Source organism: Boleophthalmus pectinirostris, unplaced genomic scaffold, assembly GCF_026225935.1.
Source record: "Boleophthalmus pectinirostris isolate CB_2022bp ecotype Guang Dong unplaced genomic scaffold, ASM2622593v1 HiC_scaffold_9, whole genome shotgun sequence".
NCBI lineage: Eukaryota > Metazoa > Chordata > Actinopteri > Gobiiformes > Gobiidae > Boleophthalmus > Boleophthalmus pectinirostris.
Genome location: NW_026571541.1, coordinates 21,761,327 through 21,783,685, shown reverse-complemented (window position 1 = coordinate 21,783,685; position 22,359 = coordinate 21,761,327). Strand labels below are relative to the sequence as shown.

Sequence of the window (22,359 nt, the reverse complement as noted above, 5' to 3'; positions counted from 1 at the left end):
AAAAAGGGACAGTGAAGCTAAGGTCAGAGAGAGTATATAAATAGCCACTCTAAACAGATGAGTTTTGAAATGTGGAGTGTGACAGTGAAGTCAGGAGGGGGGCGTGGCCTCTCATGGCGACGAGGCGGGTGAGGGACACTCACAGCTGGAGAGAGGACAGGAAGGAGTGGCAAGTGTGAAAAATTTGTATAATAACATGCTGAAATATTCTTGTTTTAAAACTAATATTATAAAGTGAGTTTGAGTGCAGAGCTAATGTTTATAAAATTGAACAATAAAGTCTCCTGTGTGTTGTTGTCTTAGGGAGCCTGTCATTTTATAGTTTGTGCTCTCAACCAATAACATTTACTCTTGAGTTTGACTTTGACCATTATTGGCTTATACTCAGCCAAGGTTATCAAGCCCATAGAGTCAGATGAATCAGAAGCAATGCAGTCTGAGCACCTGGACTAGCCTGGAGATCCAGCTATCTCTACACAGATAAAAAAAAGTATACTGTTCTTCTAAAAAGTGTTTCTTCTCCCTGCTGTCATTGCAGTGTATGAACCTTCAGTGAAGAAGCAGAAAACATCACTAGATCTCAAAATCTTATTTAAAAAAAATAAATAAATAAATACGAAATTGATCTGTACTAGTTTAAGTCCTAGATTTGTGATTTGGTGCTTTTTCTATTTTAAGACAAAGGTTTACATTAGTGAACAAATTATTTGGAAAAGCTCACAGCAAATTCAAGAGTGTTAATTCCACTTGTATATTGTTCATTTTAATACTTTTACCATGTCATATGGGGTCCACAATAAAATGAGTTAAAACTACACTTTCCAAAGTGTAGAAGGCTCAACACTGGTGATGTAACCACACTCCTCATTGTTGAATTTGACACTGATCAAGATTTTTTTTTTTTTTTTTTTGTGTATAATGAAAAACTAATAACTCTTTATTGCTATGTTTTATCACTTTATGAAGTAGAAATAGTGTAGAGTGTTCTTCATGTTAAACTATTCAATAGTAACTCTTTCTTCACTAAATACAGTGTAAATGCTGTGGTCATTCAAGTTCATAATGAAATAATGAAAACCCCCACAAAATTCCATTTCAACTTAACTTGTATTAAAACAATGCACATCATACAGTCAACACAATTTAAACAAGTCATATTTGTGCAAAATCCAACTGACAGCAGGAATTCTCTGTGCCCTCAACAATTGGTCTCAATGATTGTCTTTTTATTTAAGTTGATTTTTCAATGCAAGCAGTCCATGGATGAATGAAGATCTTGTTTTGAATGGAATGGAAAAATGAGGAGAGCATGTCTGACTGTTTGAAACAAGATCTTCTCTCCATTATATAAACATAACAATGTTCACAATAGAGGCAGTCCTTGTAATTATGAAACATTAACATTGCAGAAACTTTTTACCTCAAGAGTCAGTCTTTCACCCTTGTGGTTTCTTTTGACACATCCATCATCCATGTTGTAGACATTTCTTTGAATACAGGTGTAAAGTTTGTGAGAGTCTGAGGACCAAGTGCTTGAAGTGTTCACCAAATTTAGCCAGGGTCAACGATGACATAAAATATATATAACATATTCAAGTAATCACCTTGCAAAACGGGCTATGCAATATTTAATGAGCCATGAATAAAAAATAAAAATTAAATATATAGTAAATATATTATGGTGCATATATTATTATTATTTGTTTGTTCCTATTAAGCAGTTTTTTCTGTTGCATGAGCTGTATGTTTTTGTATACAGGAACCATTCACATAAATAACGTAAAGGGTAATTTGAAAAAATGTAGCCGCTCAGAAAAGATTATTTTTAAATGCAAGACCCACAAGAAACAAAACACCAAATGCCATTAATCACGAAAATAGAATGAGATTAAGGCAAAAATTACAACTATTAGCACATATATAAAATTCAGTGAGTCAATTATGAAATTATTTGTGAGGTTACATTTCAGTTCTACATTTAACCATTTCATGACATACCTGCAATAATGGCTTGAGCCTTCATCTTTCCACTGTAGCCTTTAGGAGCTGGGGATGCATGTGAACCGGCAGCAAGAGACCCTGAAGAAAATACAAAAAAAGAATGTATCATTACTCTTTTTGACTAAAGGTCAATAGCATGTTAAGACAATGTATTGGGTAAGACATCATACTTGAAGATATTTTATTTTTTACAGAATACTACTAACCTTTTGATTTTAATAATTCTCCACTTGGTACAATATCCTACCTCAACACACCACACAAAAGTGTCCACGTTTATCAGCTATTATTAAAAGAAATGTGAATACAGCGAATGAATGCAGCCCCAAAGTGTGAAAAACACGGTGAAAACTCAGAAGAGCTAAGCTAACGAATAGTACTGTCCTTCACTTCAGCATAGACCGAGTAATTCCAATGTTGGGGTTTACATATGCAACTACTGGCAACCGTGGAACGTCTGTGCGTTGCCATGACAGATAAAAACTTTTGATTTAACTTAACATTTAATTTGAGGCTGTAAAACCACGTAAAACCCGGACAACAGTTGACAACAATGAAATAAGGAGACATTATTTTACTACCAACATTTTTGTATTTATCACTTGAAATAGGTCATAAATATGTCATAACTGTCCTAAATCATCGTGTTACGTACACTGAGTGCAGGGCAGGGGTCACTAGCATTACAATGACGTAATGTATTATGACGTAATACATTTACTTGAGTCACTATTTACAGATATTGTACTTTCTTCCCGCTGTGAAAATACCAGACATGAGTACCATTTCATGTTTCATCCTCGCAATTGCATTAACTTTAAATAACAAATCAGATGTTTCGTCCAGTTACTCTTAACTTAATTTACTTACTTAGTTTCCACTTACTTTACTTAGTTTCCCCGAATACTCATAGTTACTTAACACATTTTTTGGACTTTTACTTTATACCTAGACTTGAGAAATATTTTTTTGAAGTAACGTTACTCTTAATTTAGTACAATTTATGGCTATTTTACCTTATTATCATGGACGTCAGTGCTAGCAACATTGACTGTCGCGGGAAAGTTAGTTATCTTACTACTACTAGCATTAGACTAAATATATTTAATATTTTTATGAATTAAATTAAATGCAAAGTATCCTAAAAAGGTAAAGTAATCTGACCCGGAGCATGACAGAGTTCAGGTGGTTGGACTTGAGGCTCGTTGACTTCAGGTTCTGCTGAAAAACAAACAGCTATTAGCTGTTAGCTTAGCTTAGCTTCGGATGGTGAAATGTGGTTTCTCTCTCGTAGCTCTCCCGCTCGAAACGTCACAAAAGTCCAACCCTGATGTAGTGTAATATTCAAAATAGACACTTTCACAAGAGTTTGACGTTAACACTGTGAAACAACAGCTACTCGTTTTATGTCAACACTGTGAATCAACAACTACTTATTTTACTCTATAGCACTGTCATAGTTGAAATAACTCTTGACTACGTTGAAACACCTGGATTTTTTTCACTTTACTCACAACACCAACACCGTGAATTTAACACTTTTGAATTTGCTGTGCTTGTTTGCATGTTGTAGCTGATAAATTTTAGGCCCCAATTAGATGAGTGTGAACTTGGCTCACAATAATACAGTTTTAGATTTGTCCATGCTCATATTCTCCTGCTCTGGCACCAGGTGTGGCAAAAGCGTATTACCTGAGAGGAAAAGCCCATAAGGAGGTGTGGAACGAGGCAGAGGCCAGGCAGGACTTCAGCAGAGTGCTGGAGCTTGATCCTGGGATGAAGAAGTCTGTGAACAAGGAACTGGCTATGCTGAACATACGCATGGAGGAGAAAAACCAGGAGGACAAGCAAAAATACAAGGGCATGTTTTAAACGATATTTTCAAATATTTTTCAAACATTTTAAAATATTTGACATAACCCTCTCCTGTTCATTGTGATACAGAGAAGCTTTTTCAGCACACCGAGACTCCTGAGAATCTCATGAGTTTCCTTCATTTTGTTTCACAACAGAAACCACTATGACAGATGAGGACATGCACACTACTGTAGTCATTAGTCATCTTACCACTGAGTAACCCGACAATGAAGTCATGCTTTCAGTGGATTATTCCCCTTGTAAACACTCCTTACTTCCACTAGGCGGGGCTGTGGACACAGTTTCCTGCCTTTATGAAGGACTTTAAAATCTGCCCTTTGAAGAAAATGCCCAGGCAGCATTTATAACTCCAAGAGTATGAATATTTAACTGTCTGGGGATTAATAAAAATAAACGATCCTAGTTGTATCTTCACCTCCCCTTCTGTTCTTCTAGAGCTGACTGCAGATGAGTTCTATAACCATATATACCGACTTTTCGATTGTAAAATGTGTAGGGTTGAATGAGAAGCCTCTGCTATATTAATGTTTGGAAAGACATTAAAGACAAGACTTTTTTCATTACAATAGGTTATGTGTGTGTCAATAATATTACATCATGTAAAGACTTCACGGGAATCCCCTCTCTTCCGTCTCGGCCCTCCCCCATCAATATATGCAGCAGGTCACAGTGAGAGCACTCATTCTGGGAATGGGCTGACGCTAATGCACCAGTCTAAGGATGAGGGAAATCAATGGGAGAGGTTCAGAAAAAAAACATCTGACGGTTTTGGGAAACCCCGGAGTCTCCATTCAGAATTCAGTTGGCCTGTTACTATCTCTTAAACCTAACTCAGCAATTCTATGCTCACTAAGGGAATTAAATAAAAGCTTATTTTGTTTTGTTTTTGTCTTGCTGCAATAATAAGGCAGCTGTTTGAAGATTTCAAAGACGAAGAAAGAAAGGTTTGTTGATTACTTTGCTTTGATAACCCTCTGCATAGCATACACCATACTGCCAGGTATTTTCTTTATAAACCACCGCTGCTTATGAGAGCAAAGAGGAAAGAAAACGAAGAGAGGGATGAGGAGGAGAGAAGAACGGGATGCGCGCCAGACTGCCCCGCATGAGCCGCATCAAGTCAGGAACAAGGATGTCACGAGATATCCAAAGACGCTTTCACAATAAGACTGGACTTGATGAAGTTGGAGGTCATAAATTAGTCTGCAAAGTAAAAGTCGGGACAAGTAAAATTATATATTATTCTATATCTTATTTATAATAAGAATAATATACCATTTATAATAACTATGTGGGGTGAATGATTCATAAGAACTAAACATTAAAAAGAGTAGGCCTGCCATAAAATACCAAAAATTAAAATATTTGTCTAATATCTATTTCATATTTAATCATCTAAAACTCCAACCCAAATAGTGACTTTATAATGAAGGATGCCAGACTGTGAATACGAAATTTTTGATCGACACATTGCTTATTAGCATAATTAGTTATTGGGCATAGGCTAGTTGTTTTACTTTTGCGCGTCGTGGGCGGAAGCGCAGCGCGTTCACAGATCGTCTTGACACTGGTCCCAAGTTGAGTACAGTCGTGTGTTGCTTGCTGCAGTGGGTAGGAGACGAGGGGAGAAAGTGTCTCACCTATGGTCCGTTTCACCTTCATCCATCTTTGCTCCGAAAAGACCTCTTTTTTTTAGAAGAACACCAACGCGTAACAGAGAAAGGTACGAGACACTACTCTTGGTTAAGGGAACAATCTGAGTTCAGCTGGAATAATTCCAACTGGGATGTGAAGAAAGTACATGCAAGTATGATGAACGTCTGTGGGATGATTTTTGATTCAAGCATTTCTTTTCTTGGCTTTTTAGGCTCTTAGAAGACTAAATGCTATAGGCTTCCTTTGTGAGTTACACACATTTAAATCAGATCAACCAGAATATTCCAAGCTTTGTTTGTTTGATGATATAACTTCTTTAGACTTAAACATGGCCATCAACACAGACACAGAATATCAGAAGACCAACTTGGGAGAAAGTGGAGGAACCACCCAGCAGGCAGACTCCCAGGAGACAGAGAAACTACTGGCTGTGACCACTGAACCGGGGGGCAATGGAATGAAGATGTCCACCTCTTTCAGTGCGAGTGGGGACAAAGGCTTGGACACTGACCAGAATGGACACAGCGTTCCCATGAGGTCCGGTTCGGCTGGACTCCTGACTGCAGCCGCACCTCTGTCTCCGTCTCGGGCCAGTTTAAGCCGCTCCTCCACTGGAAATGCCACTGTCCAAGAGGCCCCCAAACCCAAGGACTACCTCATCCTGGTCATCTGCTCCTGCTTCTGCCCTGTGTGGCCCATCAGCATTGTGGCACTGGTTTATTCCATTATGGTAAGTGCTATCATCTCTTTTATTTTTATCTTGATTAAATGCCATTCAAGATAGATTGTATCTTGATTGCAAAAAATTTTACAAAGTACATAAAGACGATGTAATGCTTTAATCTGGAAAGTTTTATAGCAACAAAAGGTTTTAAGAAGTAGTGAGCCTAGTGTGTGTTTGTGAGTTAAATGTGCTTTGCTTCACATCTAAGTGAAACCTCTTCTTCATGTCCAAACTCAAAAACCAGTCAAAATCACGACTTTGTTTCCACTGATATAATATGCAGTGGTCATTTGTAATTTTTTTCCTTTATATGAACAAATATGTGAATTATTAAACAAAATGGACAAGAACTCCAGAAAACCATCTGACCAAATGACAAAGGGATGGTTTACATCACAAATGTAATTTGACACTGACTATTTAGTTACATCTGAGAAGTGCTTTTTCTCCTTGAAATCAATGCCATAAGTGAAAAGTTAATTGCAGACAATGCAACTATAATCTTTATATATAATGTATAGTTACCTATCATTATTTCACTGTGTATTTTTGCAAATGTAAAACATTATAAAATACTCAAATTTAGCCATAAACTATCTACAGCAGCACTCAAAATGTACACACACGTTTTATGTTTTATGTTTTCATTTCAGCTTTCCATTCCAGGGCTGCTACAGTAAATACTTTACATCAGAGGTCACATTCTTATGCTCATTAGTTTGTTTAGTTTTCAGATTGTACCAAATTCTTGATGCAACTCTTGCTATTGGGACACAAACTGAACACATGTGGCTGATTCAGAACATTATATTTATTTAATTGAAATATTGGCTGGATGTCTGTTTTCCCAATTCCATGCTATAGTGCAAAAAGCAGTTTTCATCATAAACAATTTTACTGCCTGCCAAACCTTAAGATCTTCTCCTAGTGAAACAATGCAGAAGAGAAAAGCCATTAGTTTTGTAATCTCACTCTGGTGGGGTCTACACCAAAGGGACTATCCAGGCCATCACTGACTGAACCCACTGACATTCACAAGTCTACCACTCGCTCACTAATGGTGCAGAGAGACAGAGAAAGAGGGATAAAGAGAGAGAAAGAGAGAGAGAGAGAGAAAGAGAGAGGTGTTTGACAGAGGGCAGAAAGAAGAAGACTGAAGGAGGGGGAAACCAGAGCTGCCTACTAACTCAATAGAAGGCGAGAGAAGTCAATTTAGTTTCTGAGCAGAGGGCAGATTGGAGCAGTTATCCGGCTATATGGCTCCCCCATCAACACACTCCCCAGCTCTTTCCTGAGGTTACAGGGAAGGAGAGATCAAAACACCATTGACTACTAGATCTTATGGGTAAGAGAGAGAGAGAGGGAGGGAGGAATAGACAGCAAATGGCTATAAAGTAACTCCTATCACTGGATTAGAGTTGAATTGAATCAACCACATCAGATAAGTGCCAGGACTATGGAATACAAAGGGCTTACAACACATGAATCTGAAGTAATGATGTAGCACTACGGCTCGCTAAGTGGTAATATCCAGCAGTTTAAAGGAAGTTAAGGCTACGCTAGTGGGAGGAAAATGATGAGTGGAGAGTTCGAGTGCAACCTGTAAACAAGGAGGCAATTCCCCTGAGCAGTTTCCGTGTGACATTGCAATAAATAGTATGTTGTATCTGGAATAGTGATGAGGAAGAAGCGCTCCATACATTTATCATGTCATGTTGTAGGCCTGTATTGTCAATGCAGGCTTTGATGTTTGTTTGTGAGAGGAATAGCTAATTGTTATTTTAGTATTTAACTAGTGAGCAGTTTTTTTGTTTGTTTCTTTATTAGTTGACTAGTAAGGCAAGATAGGAAAATTTGTAAAGAAATATTTCTATTACCAATTGTTCATGCTTTTTGCCATTTAGATTCTGATACTGCATTTTGTGTTAAAAAGGCAGCCAGACTTCTTTTTGTGTAAACCCTAAATGTGGATAGCTTGTGCATTCTAAGTGGCGCCTGGTTTCAGCAAATAATTTTGTATACCTTGCCGACAGCCTGTTGTTACTTATGAGGGTGGACGACTTTGAAAAAAATGTACATCTCAATATTATTTTTTTCTTTCATCCCAATGTTCAGATGATATTATGGCAGTCCATCAGAAAATGTGCTAAAGCTTGCTGATTGCACAGTGGTTTTCACTTTCTTGTACAGTTTTTAATATAGATGACATATTCAATATGCATATAGTTTTGCATATCATCAATAGAATAATTACAGTTATGACAAGTAAGGATTATTTATTTCTCACTACGCAAGTTATGTAGCAGCATTGCATAGATCAGCTCAAGATTTCATTCTGATGACAAATAAACATTAATAATAATGATTAGTATAATCAAAGGGAAATGTAGTCAGTGCCCACACACAAAACTTAGAAATTGCATGGAAATCCCAAAATGTTTTAATTTAGTCACAACACAGTTTATTAAAATTTTAATTTAGTCGCAACACAAATTAATTTAAGGTGCAGGGATTCAAGGGGAACACAATACTGTTGTGTTGGTGAATTTTATGATTATAAATTATGTATAAATGTTGCTACGTTTAGTTCTAAATTAAATTTATTAGTTAATATAGATAGTGAAATGTATCACATCACATTTAAAATCACCAGATTTTGAGAGGCTACAGTGACACTCAATATTTTACATGAAGTGCTCATATCAAGGTGCTGTTTAACCCTGTTACAAAGACTCAGCCCTTTTGTCACAATCCCCAAAAGGCTGATCAGGTTCATCCATCACAATCACCTCAGTCCCACTTGCAGCCCCACAAGAGCCTGCTCCAGAAGGCCACAGACCTCCGGAAAAAAGCCCTTGTGGTGAGGAAGGCTGCGGCTGGCAAACACACAAGCTGTGCAGTCAATTATAGGGATTGCAGAGGCAGAGCTAATAGGTTTTTACAGCCCAGACCAGCCTATCCCAGTAATGGCAGGGCCCAAACTGCAAGCACGTTATTGCTCGCACTGCAGATTTGCCTGTGAAATATGGACGCTGCATTGGCCAAATGTGTATGTGGGTGTATATGACTGTACGTGCCTCTGTGAATGACTTCTTATCATGATTTTAATATTGGAAATACAGTGAGAGGAAAGGCTTAAATAAAGAAATGGTTCTTTTATGGAGAAAACTAAAATCATCACTTGTTAGGAAAAAAAAAACATATTGATTGTACTATTATTTATATTTGTCAAATGGTCTAGCCAACCGGGCTCACTCAGCTGTTGAGAACTGAATCTTGTTTCATTGACTGAACAATAGAAATGGTTTCATATATAATCACTTCCATGCTGTGATCTACAATGAACGTGACACTGCAATTGAATTGAATTGAACTGGACCCTGGAGTGTCCTGTTTAGAAACTATTTAAACTGGTTGTTCCTTTGTAGATAGCAGCACATTTTACAGGGACAACATCTGTTTTACCATTGGATCTGGGAATTTGAGATAAGGTGTACTGTGAAACGACATCTAGTCATTAGCAATGAACTAAATGGAGCAGGGTTTTGTGGCGGAAGCACTAAGACTGTTTATTTTAACCCCATTTCTAGCTCACAAGCTAAGAACGCAAGACACAAATGCAATTAAAATTCATGAGCTGTAGCTGGCATGCATTTTATCGTGCTGAGAACAGGAGCAAAGCCATCATGGCTCTGACAGACCTGCTCATAAGACTACATTTAGACGTTTGCATTTTTTATGGACTCTTGTGTAACACAACAGGACGTACAGTAAGTCCATATTAGGAGTTTCACAGTCTTAATTGCTATAGGAAGCTTGTCTGAAGCACCAAGGGTCAGCTCTGTTTGATAACTTTCTAATGAAACAAATACATAAAAATAACCACATGCTTGATTTTTTATTAGATAATGTCAAGAAATATTAATACAAAAAGTTAGTGAAGATAATGATTACATGTCAATATTATGTAAACAGACATCAATCATTATGAATGTAATAAAACATCCATTACACACAGTAATGTAAGTAAGTGAAGTCACTGACCCATTTGGTACCTGATGTCAAATCATGATCGTGGAATTTTAATCTTGAAAAAACTTATGGCGTACAAAATACTTTTATCACTATTCTTCTGATTTGATAAGCTTTAGTGATCCATTCAAACAGTGATTTATTTGAAGTTTTGCCTTAGATCTGGTGTGAGTGCCAGCTGAAGAGTGTGTGTTTCCTGAAAGAGGAACTGTGAGCATCGATTCAAGGTGCTGAGGCGGCCTTTTCTCTGCCATGTGAGTCCAGATCGATAGCTCCTCTTCCCCTGAGACTGAGTTTGTCCCACTGCTTCACATCACAGTCCTTCAAGTGAGAAGTGTGTCCTCCCCAAATTTCTCCCATTTACTGTCACACATAGCTAGATATTGAGGACCACTAACTATTTTTCTTACAGTTTTAGTCAGCATTATAATGCAGAATGTCATAACTAAACATATACATTCAGAAGACTATCAGTATTACATCTTATGGTTATGTGATATGACACAAGAGTCCACTAATTAGTTATTGTTAATTATTGTTAAGTTGATTTTCACTGGAGATACAGAAAAGGTAGATTAGATAGTCTGGTTGTTTTTGGAGTGGATGAAGTAATGTTATCTCAAGGCTTTTGTTGGTCAGTTGGCTGGTCTTCACATGGTATATTTTGTTTAATTTGCTGGGCTTTGTCATTGCACTTCACCCCTGAATGGAAAAATTCATGCTACAAATACAGATATATGCAACACTGTAAGGTTGCCATTTGTTGATCTTGGTTTTCTTGGAACATGACTCAGTGAAACATAAGCTGTAATATCGTTTCCTAATTTCAGCACCATAGACAGTTCCCGAGCCCTATAATACTGCATATCTATTTGTTTTGTGCATTATAAATTGATCTCTGCTTTTTCCTGTTGTTTTCATACTGGCTCATCTGATCCCAATAACTGCAGAACATAATTTAAAGCCCAGTGGAAACAGCATTGGGTGTTTGAGGAAAGAGAGCAGAGCACAAAACTGAAAATGCCCATCTATCATAGCTCAAACAAATCACACTGTCTCCCCACCTGCACCAAGGTTAGCTATGCATTCAGCATCAAAGTGAAATACAGCTGTATCACCAGGCCACAGCTACACGGTCCATTCAACAGTGTCACATCTCTCTATCTCTCTAGTCTCAGCTTCAAGTGCCAGGATAAATTATTGTTCATTTTTTTGTTGGAGGGGTAAGCCAACATTGTTGTACAGTTAATGGATGTGAGCTTTTGATAACTGCAAACTTAATATAGAAAAATAAATTAGCATGGTATATTGCAGATACTAAAATAATTTGTATTTGAGGCATGAATTTTTCTGTGCAATGACAAAGCCCAACAACTGAAAAAAATACACTTACATGTGAAGACCAGTCAACTATCCAACAAAACCTTGTAATGGCATAACTTCTTTCACTCCACGTAATTTCCCTTGTGGATCAATAAAGTTGGTCTAAGTCTAAATCTATATGAACTGCCAAATGAATACAAGAACCACACGTGTTTCAGATTGTTTGTAACCCATATCTCATTTTACATTTCTCCTACTGTTCTAATGGTGATTGTTGTGTTGTATCCAGTCCAGGAACAGTCTCCAGAACGGGGACATTGATGGCGCTCGGAGACTGGGGCGGCTGGCTCGCCTCCTCAGCATCGTGTCCATCAGCCTGGGCCTACTCGGCATCATAGTCTTTGTTACAGGTAACCGCATCCAGTTTGTGATTAAAAGTTCAGCAATAACATTTCAAGAAAGATTTGGCATTACTATCATATAGTTGGGTGTGACATACACAAATCAATTATGTATGTAAGTACAGTTCTAGCTACAACCTTAAGAAAATGTTTTATTTAACAACAGGCTTGAATATAAATAAAAAGAAAGACCATATCTTCAGGAGAAAGTGCCCCCCCCTCCCACAATATTGTTGTTGTTGTTTTTGAAATATTTTTATTTCTTCTCTACATCATTTAACAACCTCACAGTCTTATAACAGTCATATAGTGATGCACGAAGGTATTCAGAATTATGTTTATCTAACAGACATTAAATTAGTTGAAATTACCATAGCTACAACTGTACACATTCTTTCACACCATTGACTTAAACAAAGCTGCTCCACTCGGAGGCCTACTGCATTACCATTACAGAGTGATATATGATCGCAACCCACGAGCATGAGAGAGTGTGTCCAGGCTCAGCACATTCTCAGCAGTGTGTGTGTGTGTGTGTGTGTGTGTGTGTGTGTGTAGATTGATTTAGCACTGCGGTCTGGACTGCAGCACTGAGATTTAACCTGTCACTGTCTCAATCTGACCTTAACGTGTGCCTTTTGTCTTCTTTGGTCTTTTTTAGTGAAATGGAGGAAGTAGTGTGGATGCAACAAGAGTGATTTTTTTTTTAAATATGTATATTGTAATAACCACTGCAAAAACAACTCATCAAGCTACAGTTTAGCTTTGATTTATTTGTATACATCCTATGGGGATACATGCTTGCCAAATTTTATGACATTGTGATACTAATGAATATTATGTATTTATTTTGTTTATTTAATAGAAAAATAACATATTTTTTGTTACTATGATTTACTATCACCATGCGCAATAGCAAGGTTTCATTATACTGGACTTCACAATAACAAGCCTGGACTCTTGTCTTAAGCTCTTCCATTTACCACAGCTTCTTTTGGATTTTGAAAACTTCAGTCTTAACTTTACTGCAGCAAATAAGCAAAAACATTCAGAGAAAATGAAATGCATGTGTTGAAATACAACAATATACTGTATGCTTGATAAAACAAGAGAATCAAAACAGACAATAGATGGAATGGAAAAATGTTCTTCATGTGTACAATAGGACAACTCAACATTTTTGAACATTTGGGGGAAAACCAAATGAATTTCCAACCTTGGACTGATGCAAATACTTATGGTAAAAACTTGTGCATTTACTGTTACAAAAATACAAACTATATAGCCTTGAACTTTTTTTAATATGAATATCAAGTGGTGCTGGGTGGCACTGACTGAAAATGTAAGGGTGAGTGAGGTGGTCATGGGATGTGATGAATTTATAAGATATGGGCGATTCAACTGCATGTTTGAATGTAATGTACTACAGACATTTGTTAAGTCAGAGAGGCTAAAGGTTTGCACAGGAACTATAGTGTGACTTATTTGTGTAAATAATGTCAAGCTATAGATGAATGACTTCTCATTGACAATGCATGATATCCTTTACCTGATGGAGTGACTGCTGCCTGTTCAATTTTCTTTTTATAATGTACTTTGTAAATGATTCTTCATTCCACATAGTGTAAGTCTGCCGTTTTGCATACATTTATAATGTTAACCCAAGAAACAAAAGATTGTTGTCAATCACTGTTTTGGTATTTTTAACCTTAAATGTGTTTTGATTTTGGCAATATACTCTATGCAATGTGAATGCATGCTTGGTCAAACTTTCTTTTCATTCATTTTTTTTTTTTGTAAATTAATCTGCTATACAGTTTCACTGTGTAACATTGAGCATTTAAATTTTTACAGTAATACAAGCACGACTGTCTGTATTCTACACTCACATTTAACTCAGCTGCTGTAGCCTCTTGGCAGTACCAGGCTTTTGCTAAAAGCACATGTTATCACTGTAAGTGTAAACCCATGTGAGCCATAAGAAATCACTTTCTCTTGCATTCTATATTCTCTATTCTAGCCATCTCCCCTTTAACATGACTAAACTATAGCCTATACATAATATACTTCATTGTGTATTCAAGGGCTTACAAGAATACATCAGAACTAAAATATTGTGTATATAGGATATTTACTTTGAAGTCAGTAACAAAAAAACAAAACAAAAAAATGACCCCACCATTTTGCAATGGATTAACAGGTACTGTATTGGAAATATTGAGAATCACCAGCTCAATAAGGTTTGACACTATTTAACTACGCAGCATATTAAAACTGTCACTGGCCAAGCATTTCCATGTATTTACCCTGTTCTCCCTGTACATATGTGACACCTTAAAACAGCAACATCCAAAGACTAAGCGATATATGTAATCTCAAAGAATTAAAGACAAATCGGTGGTCAAATTCTTTAGCTCTGTTCTTTTTTTTTATGCTTCGATTCTTACCATCTTCTTCTCCCGTTTGAAACTCTTTATGTTACTGATCTCATATGTGCTGTACATTTGTGCATGTCTGGAATAAACATTGCCATGCAAAGGTTCCAAGTTCTGTTGATCTGAAAAATAAATCAGAAAAAGGTAGTATATCAAAGTGCTGCAAATGAGCTTTGTACAATAAGCATGAATCTTAACTGTAAAGCTTTAGTGGCATCGTTTAAAATAGGACTGTTCCTATTAAAATTTGTACATGCAGGCTGCTTTTGGGAGGACTGTTATCATTTGTCAATGTCAACACAGGAGCTCTGCCGGCGAGCTATAATAAATGAGATTCAGGGCAATGTGGTAGCATTCACCTGTACAAATTGGTTTTATAACTAAAATGGAAAACCACCCGAATAAGCGTAAATATTGTGATACTACAAAATTGAGCATCTGTTTATAGAAATAAAACTGCATTCAAATAGTGGCTTGTTACTTAGTAAATTAGGTCTCTTGTTTCTCCAAATGATAGAACCATTTTTTCCTGGTATTAACCTGGCAAAAGTACCAGTACACACACGTTTGAGCTGCCCTTTTTTCAAGATACAGTCAGAGACAAAAAGGTCTAAACACAAGAATGGTTTAGATAATGTATTTTGAAAAATAAACAGTATCTAGTGAGTGTCACACACAGTTATGAATAATTTATTAATTCACATTTTACATCCCGCAATACATCCCCATTTCCCCAATTAAAAAGGACCAGTCAACTAAAAATCCTTCCATCCAATCCTTCTCTTCACAGTCTCAGTCTCACAAACTGGTTAAAATCTAATATTATGTGTAGTTTTGGTCTCAAGTCCCATGTTGGCAGATGTCAGAACCACCAACTCCCTACAAAGCTCAGTGATTTATCCTGACCAAATGTCCACATGTTTAGTCTCCAGGATTCTTCAAGAACTATGTAAAGTCCCTGTAGCGATGCACAGTTAAACAGTCTCTGGTACGATGGTCTCTCAGACTTCAGTGGAAAGCATATAGCAGCAGGATGATGGTGCACACGCCGATGACGGAGCCCAGGATCAGAGAGTCCCGCCTCTTGCGCAGGTTGATTCGCTGGATGAGGTTGTTGATGGTCGGGAACCGGTCTGAGTTTCAAGGGTTAAGCATGTCATATATACATCTTTGGTAAAATTTTTATCAGCACACAAGAGGTGTGCAGTAATAAAAGGATACTAGCCAGAGTGTTGACTTTGCTCTGTATGGACTTCAGCACACCCCTCTGGGATGTCATGTTCTCCTTGGTTGCCATGGCAATACTGAAAGACAATTTGCCACAATTAGCAACAAAATATGATAAACACAACATACAGTTGTAATCGCTCTTAAAGTTGTTAATCATCCATAAATCCATCACATAAACTCATTAGATGCACAATCTTTGCTGTGATAGTAGAATGGTATACCAATACAATTCCTAATCAAACTGTGGGAAAAAACAAATGATGACTAGAGTAGAAAGTGCAAATGGAGTGAAACAACAGCACCACACACACCATTTCTTTCCCTACACAACTGTGTAGGTCATGACATTGTTATGGTTGATGATAATTATAAGCTGCAGTCATGAGGGGTGCACTTCCCACAGCTGTGGTGTGCCTCAGTTGACATTGACTTAATAGTTTCAAAAGTGCAAACAGAAGTTAAACCATTACTAATGTGCGAGTACATAAGAATCAATATTATGGCAACGTCTGAGTCAAAGTGAATGTGGGTGGGGTAATAGCAGATCCTATAGATGTGTGCTCTGCTGCCCTAGTCCAGAGCGTATCATGTTCTCCTCCGTCAGGAAGACTGCAGCACCATCAGCTGAGCCACAGCCAAGTGTCATAACAGAATGTATAAGCCACCCCCAAAAACTAAGTTATATTTCATGAGTTAAAGGTGCACTGTAACTTTTTTGGTAGATAGTCTGCCACCTGCTTGTCTCCATGTATTGTTTTACCTTTGTTCCACAGTACAGCATTAACTGCATGGATACAAGCAGCTGTCACCACCAGGCCAAGTTGCAGAGCAGATCTGTGGAGAAGCAACCTTGCTCACAGTAAACTGAATTGTCAAGGTAATTGTGAGCAATAAAGTACCCATAATTGAATAAAAGCAAGGTAGGTATGTCAAATGCCATACCGTGGCACATTCCAAGCAAAGCAGTAATATTTCCATAGAGACAAGCAGGTGGCTGGTCATTCAACAAAGTTACATTGTGCACCTTTAAGTGAAGACATTTTCCCAAATATACAGCCTTATTAATATTGACATACTTTCATATTTCAACCCAGTACTGTAGGATTCTTATAACCACAAAACACATAGGTTGTGAGTGGGCTTTACCTTATCGTGTCATCTATCAGTCGCTCTGAACTAGAGGGGACAAAAAATAAGAAGACATTGAGTTGTGAAAGTGAGCACATTACACAATACAAGTTTCACATGGGAATGCAACAAGCTCTAGAGATTGTCACCACAGGAGGCCTTACAGGCATCAGCTCTATAGAGATGATCTGACATTGGTCTCTTGTTGCTCTTGAACAACTGTTTACTTTCTAATTACAGTCTTTTCCTTGTTAAAGGTGTTGTATGCAGGCTAGTCAAAGATTTCAACTTTTATTTATTTATTATTTATTTACTATAAATCTTGGACACATTTGGGCAATGTTTTTAAACCTGACAAACAGTACCATTAAGCTAAGAAAAAAATCTTTACATTAACAAATGTACTGTTTTTTGAATGTATTTATTTTACCTTTATTTAACCAACCTCTTTATCAAGGAGAGGCCTGGGCAAGGTACTTGTACAAATAAGTGTGGAAGACTAATAAAGTGCCATATGTACATTTTGTCAAATATTATGAGAACTGAATCAATGATTTAAGAAAATATTAACTGATCAAATAAAACGGATCACATAGGTTGAAGACTTTGCAGCAGAAAGCTGCTTTTCTTCAGATTACACTTGTGGTGTCGTATTAATCAAACAGCTCTTCGGGGAGCAGAGCATTTCAAGACCAGAACATTCATCTTCATGTGTGTTATTTGCTTTGGTAATGACTTTAAAGAGCCCTTTCAGGGTTCTTAAATGGTTACTAATGGGGAGAATCTACAGTCATTTAAATCCTAATGTAGAATCTGGAGAATTGACCAAAATAAACTGCAGAGTGGTGAACTACAACAACTGAAGACGAGTGAATGGAGTGTGAAAATAGGTTTGCAAATTATACTGGTAATGGAAACTGGAAGACAATAGCGGTAAGAGAGGGGAGACAGGGGCTCAGGATTCAGAGCAGTGGTCCCATAACCCAAAAGTCAAAGGAATTCCCACACGCACCATGTTCTTTCGTCATTTCACCCTTGTATAGTGTTATGGTTAGACGCAACAGTGTGGACTGAATGAATAAAAGTATTGTAAAAAGCACTTTGGGTTTCTTGAAAGGTGCTATATGTTCATGATTTTACAGATTTGTTGCAAAGAGGAAACTGCTAACAATAGTTGCTTAAGCTTATGACTTTGAGTGGGCCTCTTGCATCCGCTCTGGTCAGTAATGACTGTCACAATGACAGTCATTAACATGTTTAAATGACACATGGCATTTTCTATCAAAATCAGTACAGCACAAAATGAAACATACAACTGAGTCCTTGGATTGTATACTCTTGAAATATTGTGCATCTGTTAAGACTGAAGGAGGAGAAAATACTTAAAGCTAGTATTTAAAATTTTAGTAGTGTTTTAATTAAAAGTTGGTGAGTTAGACTACTACTTTCCAATGCCTATACACTTCCTGGTTGGGGCTAAGGGAAACACAGGACTACAAAGATATATATGTCAAACTGCAACATTCATTACTTTGCCAAAGAAAATGGCTTTGGCAAGGCTGGCATCCGCTGCAAACTGCAAAGCCAAGAACAGTGGTCACAAATCAAGGCCCTGCACTCATTCAGATCCCACTGCAACACTATAATACTGACTAACCCATACATCTTTGTACTGCAGTTTTCAATCAGCCGCTAAGAGTCATCTGCTACTCTAACATTTTAATACATTTTACATGTCCAAGTACAAAAACAATTATATTATTTAGAACATTAACAGGCTAAAACCACAAATTTATATAAAATATGATTTTGTGTGAGAAGCACTTCATACAGATATGGAAGGAGGATTTCTTTATTATAGCAGCAGTGCCGAAGTGCCCTAAGCTCTTCTCTTATTACATTAGCATATCAGACAAAATATTAGCTCAGTCACACCATAAGGAAAAGAGGTGACAGCAGAATGATCCATTCATGATTTTTTCCACTTTCATTTAAAATAAAGATTTTGTTCCACGCTACTTGAAAATGGTGTAAATGCAGTCTTCTAAGCCGAGTCACTCCAAAGACCAGTGGCATAGGGAACAAGCTGTTCCAATATGAACCTCTAATGGACTTGCACCCTCTAGTTTATTCATGACCATCGGCCATTACAACCAAGTGAAAGGATACCTGCTGTGAGAAAAAGCCAAAACTAGCAGAAACTTGTACTGCTTTTACCCCAGAAAATATAACTGCAAGTAGTTTATACTGCAGTCATGTAAATGTAGTACTTTTTTCCACAAAAAGCAGACCAAGAAAATGACATATTTAACAAAGTATGGTTATACATGTAATGTTTTAGAATTATGAATCTATTAATTCACATTGCTAAAGTGATTTGAGTGAATTATGTGGGCCAATAAAGCAAGGTGTTTTGTATTTAGTGTGATATATCATGATGTGTGGGTTGAAAGGAAATTGTAAAATCATCGGTTTCTAGTTCCTGGCATATAAAGTTTCCAGATGATGTAAAAGAAGGCTTTTAGTAAACTTACAAATAACCTCACACTCACATGCACCATAGTGGGATATTTTTACAATGGCCTCAAAAACATTTTCAAAATCAAAGTTGCATTATTGAAACTGGTGCTAAAATACCACAGAATCAGTCAAGATTTTCAGTGTTCTTCAAAAAGCTCAAGATGAGTTATCTCAGCCTTAACTTGTGTGAGAAGCAAGAAAAAAATGGCCATAGTTTCTTTGCCAAAACAAGGCAGCTATATAAAATTTAGAATTGCTGAGAGGGGATGTAGTGGCCAAAGCATATCTTGACAAAAGTGTTCATGTCAAAGCTATAAATACTGTTAGGAAAACTTGACAAAGAACAACACAAGTTACTTACTTTCTGAGGTGTTCATGTTCTTTAAGAAACAACTCTGTTCGTCTGTTGTTGACACCCGACCCACTTTTATATGTCCTGAAAAAACAGTTTTATTATGTACAGTATTTACATATTAATACTAAAAACACCAAAAACATTTTAGTGGTTGACAAAGACATCCAGAATACATAGTGTAGATTATATATAAATCATCTTTCTTTAATTTTATCATCCATTCAAAAGTGTGTACCAAAGCTACTGATGTGAAATCAGATAATTATGGTTAACCTCTGCTTTTGGAGACCTGAATGTGGGTTTATAATAACGGTTGAAACATTGAGAATAAGTTTAAGGTAAACCATGGTAGGAACAGTCAGCTACAAATGAATAAAACATTTAGGTTAACAGTGAAGCTAATACTGAACCCGTTTCTCTTTCAAGAATGTAATTTTTGACCTTTTAGTATTATCAACTAGTTTTTTAATTATTATAAAATCAATGTTATGACACAGTCTTCTCTATTTGTGAATAATGGATTATTAAATTATTCTTTAACCATTCTTTCTAAAATCTATGGTTTATCAAAATTAATCAGTGGCATGACCAGGCTTGCTTTTGTGTGGAGTCTAAATAGGCTTGTGTACCTTTACATTAAAATAAAATCTGGTAACTCAATAATACATTTAATATTGGTCAGTTCTACTTTAAATTGATTTCATAAGATAGAAAGTGAATGTTGCAAAATATTATTAATGTAGACAAGAACAGTGCCACAGTTATGTTAATTCTTGGATCTCTACTGCCCTCTAGCTTCTAAGTGACTACTGCTAAATGTATAAAGTGATGTATACAGTATGTAATGAGACTTATTCTTGTGGTTGTGTTTTAGATGACTACTACATTGATAAATCAAATAGCCACTAAAATTTATTATATCACATCCTGTTATGTGGTCAAAGAAAAGAGCTATGCAACAAAGAATAAAGAATTACCACAAAGTTACTTACTCAATATCTTTTCGTACAGACCCTAGCAGATCTTCCCTTTCCCTGATGGCCAGAAAGTTGCCTTTAGTTTTGTGAAACTCATGTGTGTAATCCTGAAAAAAAGAGAAAACACAGTATAGTAAAAAATGTGTAATGATAAATCCAAAACGACTAACCAACAACTGCGCAATAAAAAGGAAATCAACAGGGTGGATGAACAAACCTGTAGGATGTCTCTATGTCTCTGCAGAGTGTGCATAAGGGCAGCATTAAGAGATGCTGAACCAGGTGTGTTTGTGTATTCTGCCATTTTATCATTCACTGCTGTTAGCTGCAAAAAACAATAATATAGGGATGAACAACAAGAATGAGTGATAGCAGATAACAGAGACTGAAGCATATATGCAAAGTTGCTGAATGAACAAAGAGTCCGCCTTTAGTTTAGTGCACATGTTTTAACTATTGCTATGTGCCAGTACATCAGACTTACTTTTGCCAGCAGCTGTTCAAGCTCCATTGACATTGTGTCAAACATTCTGTCCTGGGTTGAGTTGTTGAGTAGAGGCGTTGTGTCAGAGCTGTGTTGAGAAGATCCACAGAATAATACAAGCAAATGCAGTGCAAAGTATGCCTCCACTTTCTATTAAAAAGAATGACAACTGGATGATCATTGACCACTCCCTTGAACATAAGTTTGTCCATATTTGTACAAGAGAAAGTAAGAGTAGCACTAATCTGCATCTGTGTTAAAGGTGCACTTTTTTCTGGATCAGGGTCTGCAATCTGCTTGTCTCTTTAGAGGTATGGAGATAGTTAAAGTCAAGCTGGTGATACCACAGGGTCAAATTACAGGTCAAATCTATGAAGACTCCGCTGATAGAATCCAAACGTGTTTGATCAAATGCATGTGAAAAATAGATAAGTTTAATGCCATACTGTGAAACATTCCAGGCAGAGCAGTAACATCTCTTTGGAGACAAGCAGGTGGTGGAGCCGGACCCCTCACCAGAAAAGTTCCGTGCACCTTTAACAGTGTTACTGTGCAGTGGAAGCCTTACGTGTCTGATCGGCGTGCATCTCTGCAGCTGCTATAGCTGGTGCAGAGTTTACTGAAGGAAACCAACTTCAGGTCGAGTTCGTTTTCCAGCTGCCTCGCCTGTTTCCGGAGATCTGTGTGAGAAGTAACACTAAAGATGAAACATTTGGGCCACCACAAGCTGACAGCGACTGTCAAATAATGTGTTTAACTTGCCTTATTTATCTGCGGAATGGTACTCTAAACAAACCTGAATATGATGTACTTATATTCAATATGACTAAATTTCACTTGTTAACCCGCGTATGGGAGCGATACTGATTTAATAGCTTAACAAAAACTTGAACGGTGTGTCATATGTGAGCCTGCTGTCTCCGACCTGCCTTCAGACACTCACACTTAGCAAAATGACACTGACACGATCCGAGACATCACCGACCAGATACTACAGCACATACCCAACTGATGTCAAGACAGAAGAGAATAGCAAGTACATTTTGTACGGACTTACCTTCCCAGTAGCCACTGTTCCCTATCCCCGCCATCTTTGTTTTTCTGCGACGTCACCAACTTCCGGGATGTGTCACATGACACCGATTGCAAACACAAATATTACTCATTTCTTAACAGTGACATCTAGTGGGATTATATATAAACTATAACAATAAA

At 37.1% G+C, this 22,359-nt stretch overlaps 3 protein-coding genes across 7 annotated transcripts in view; 2 read left to right on the top strand and 1 right to left on the bottom strand.

Annotated features, from left to right (window-relative positions):
• The window catches only part of aipl1 (aryl hydrocarbon receptor interacting protein-like 1), a 32,310-nt gene extending 28,432 nt beyond the window's left edge, over nt 1–3,878 (top strand). For all 3 annotated transcript variants that reach the window (XM_055147822.1, XM_055147821.1, XM_020940489.2), the window contains one exon: nt 3,674–3,878. In XM_055147822.1, coding sequence (XP_055003797.1) covers nt 3,674–3,873 — 200 coding nt within the window. In that variant the 3' untranslated portion in view covers nt 3,874–3,878. The remainder of the gene's footprint in view (nt 1–3,673) is intronic.
• An 841-nt stretch (nt 3,879–4,719) lies between these two features.
• On the top strand, nt 4,720–14,555 carry trarg1a (trafficking regulator of GLUT4 (SLC2A4) 1a). 2 transcript variants are annotated; one of them, XM_020940535.2, is made up of 5 exons: nt 4,720–4,823; nt 5,747–5,780; nt 5,856–6,265; nt 11,904–12,024; nt 12,677–14,555. In XM_020940535.2, the coding sequence occupies exons 3-5, from the start codon at nt 5,864–5,866 to the stop codon at nt 12,691–12,693; spliced, it is 540 nt and encodes a 179-aa protein (XP_020796194.1). In that variant the 5' UTR covers nt 4,720–4,823; nt 5,747–5,780; nt 5,856–5,863; the 3' UTR covers nt 12,694–14,555. The 2 variants fall into 2 exon arrangements, with proteins under 2 accessions (XP_020796194.1, XP_055003800.1); XM_055147825.1 differs by lacking the exon at nt 4,720–4,823 and adding an exon at nt 5,499–5,602.
• Nucleotides 14,556–15,071: 516 nt separating this feature from the next.
• Nucleotides 15,072–22,297, bottom strand: gosr1 (golgi SNAP receptor complex member 1). 2 transcript variants are annotated; one of them, XM_020940359.2, is made up of 9 exons: nt 22,202–22,297; nt 21,713–21,824; nt 21,145–21,232; nt 20,878–20,985; nt 20,676–20,767; nt 19,690–19,764; nt 16,827–16,856; nt 15,672–15,754; nt 15,072–15,583 (listed from the first exon to the last, which is right to left on the bottom strand). In XM_020940359.2, exons 1-9 carry the CDS (start codon nt 22,233–22,235, stop codon nt 15,459–15,461), a joined length of 747 nt encoding a protein of 248 aa, XP_020796018.1. In that variant the 5' UTR covers nt 22,236–22,297; the 3' UTR covers nt 15,072–15,458. The 2 variants fall into 2 exon arrangements, with proteins under 2 accessions (XP_020796018.1, XP_055003798.1); XM_055147823.1 differs by having other exon boundaries at nt 21,145–21,294; nt 22,202–22,230.
• Between the last annotated feature and the right edge of the window lie 62 nt (nt 22,298–22,359).